This window comes from Cynara cardunculus (assembly GCF_001531365.2).
Source record: "Cynara cardunculus var. scolymus isolate 2C chromosome LG 8, CcrdV1, whole genome shotgun sequence".
NCBI lineage: Eukaryota > Viridiplantae > Streptophyta > Magnoliopsida > Asterales > Asteraceae > Cynara > Cynara cardunculus.
The window spans coordinates 17081284-17082719 of NC_037535.1; the positions used below are offsets into that span (position 1 = coordinate 17081284).

Consider the following 1436-nt stretch of genomic DNA (forward strand, 5'->3'; position numbering starts at 1 on the left):
ACTTGTCGAGGAATGGTCGGCACACTCGGTTCATCAAGTCCATGAATACTGCCGGTGCGTTCGTCAAACCGAAGGGCATAACCAAGAATTCATAGTGGCCATAACGCGTTCTAAAGGCTGTCTTTGCTACATCATCTTCTTTCACATGCACCTGGTGATATCCCGAACGAAGATCGATCTTTGAGAAGCAACAAGCTCCCTGAAGTTGGTCGAAAAGTTCGTCGATCCTGGGAAGAGGATACTTGTTCTTTATGGTTGCTTTATTGAGTTCTCGATAGTCAATGCACATCCTCATGGTGTCGTCCTTCTTCTTTACAAATAAGACTGGAGCTCCCCATGGCGACGAGCTCAGTCTAACATATCCCTTATCTAGAAGGTCTTGCAGTTGAGACATCTACTCTTGCATCTCGGATGGCGCTAAACGGTAAGGGGCTCTAGCAATAGGGGCTGTTCCCGGAATAAGATCGATTTGGAACTCCACCTGTCTATCAGGTGGTAAGCCAGGTAAGTCTTTAGGGAATACGTCGAGAAATTCATTAACCACATTCACATCTTCAATTCCCCTTTTTCCTAGCTTGGTATCCAGTACATAAGCGATGAATGCGGAACATCCTTTAGCTAGACACTTACGTGCCTTTGCTGTGGACAAGAGTACTACATTTCCTTTCCTTCCTTCTCCGTAAATTAGCACAGCATCCTCATCTGGTAAAGGGATTCGGATCAGCTTTTTAGAGCATAAGATTTCCGCTTGGTTCTCTACCAACCAGTCCATCCCAATAATGACATCGAATCCGCCTATAGCCATGGGTATGAGATCCACCCGAAATTCCTTTCCTTCAATCCCTAAAACACAACCTCTAACAATTTCGTGCACCAAAACTTGACTACCATTTGCTATCTCTATTATTAACGCATCCTCTAGTGTACTAGGTGGCCTAAGCAAGTGTTGATAGAATGCAGTGGACACAAAGGAACATGAAGCACCCGAATCAAAAAGTACGTGATCAGGTACAAAGTTAACAAGGAACGTACCCGACACTACATCCGCCGACGCCTTAGCTTCTTCTCTCGACATCTGAAAGGCCCGACCGATTGCTTTCGGGGCGCCCTCCTTTCTCCCTTGACTCCCACCTGTTTTCAACTTTTGGCAGTCACTCTTGAAATGGCCCGGTTCCCCGCATTCAAAACATATGGGTCCCTTGATTGGGCACTCGTTTCGCGTGTGGCCTGCCTTCCCACACTTAAAGCATTTGGTGGGGGTAGAGTTGGTGCTACACGGGCCGTGATGTTTGCTGCGACACTTGGGACACCACCTTGGCTCTTGTTTGGGATGGGCTCCGCGATTGTTGTTGCCAAAATGGTTTGGCTTTTTGGATGGTGCGTAGGGCCCTTCCCACTTTCTCTTCTCACCACTCGACATCCTTTCTTCCTTTCCC

At 47.3% G+C, this 1436-nt stretch overlaps 1 protein-coding gene across 1 annotated transcript; it reads right to left on the reverse strand.

The window, feature by feature from the left end:
• Positions 1 to 394: 394 nt before the first annotated feature.
• On the reverse strand, positions 395 to 1420 carry LOC112516247. Its single transcript, XM_025123265.1, has one exon. The coding sequence runs from the start codon at positions 1418 to 1420 to the stop codon at positions 395 to 397; it is 1026 nt and encodes a 341-aa protein (XP_024979033.1).
• Between the last annotated feature and the right edge of the window lie 16 nt (positions 1421 to 1436).

Excerpts from the sequence above, each read along its gene's own strand:
- LOC112516247 (XM_025123265.1), bottom strand. The coding sequence starts at position 1,420 with ATGTCGAGTGGTGAGAAGAGAAAGTGGGAAGGGCCCTACGCACCATCC.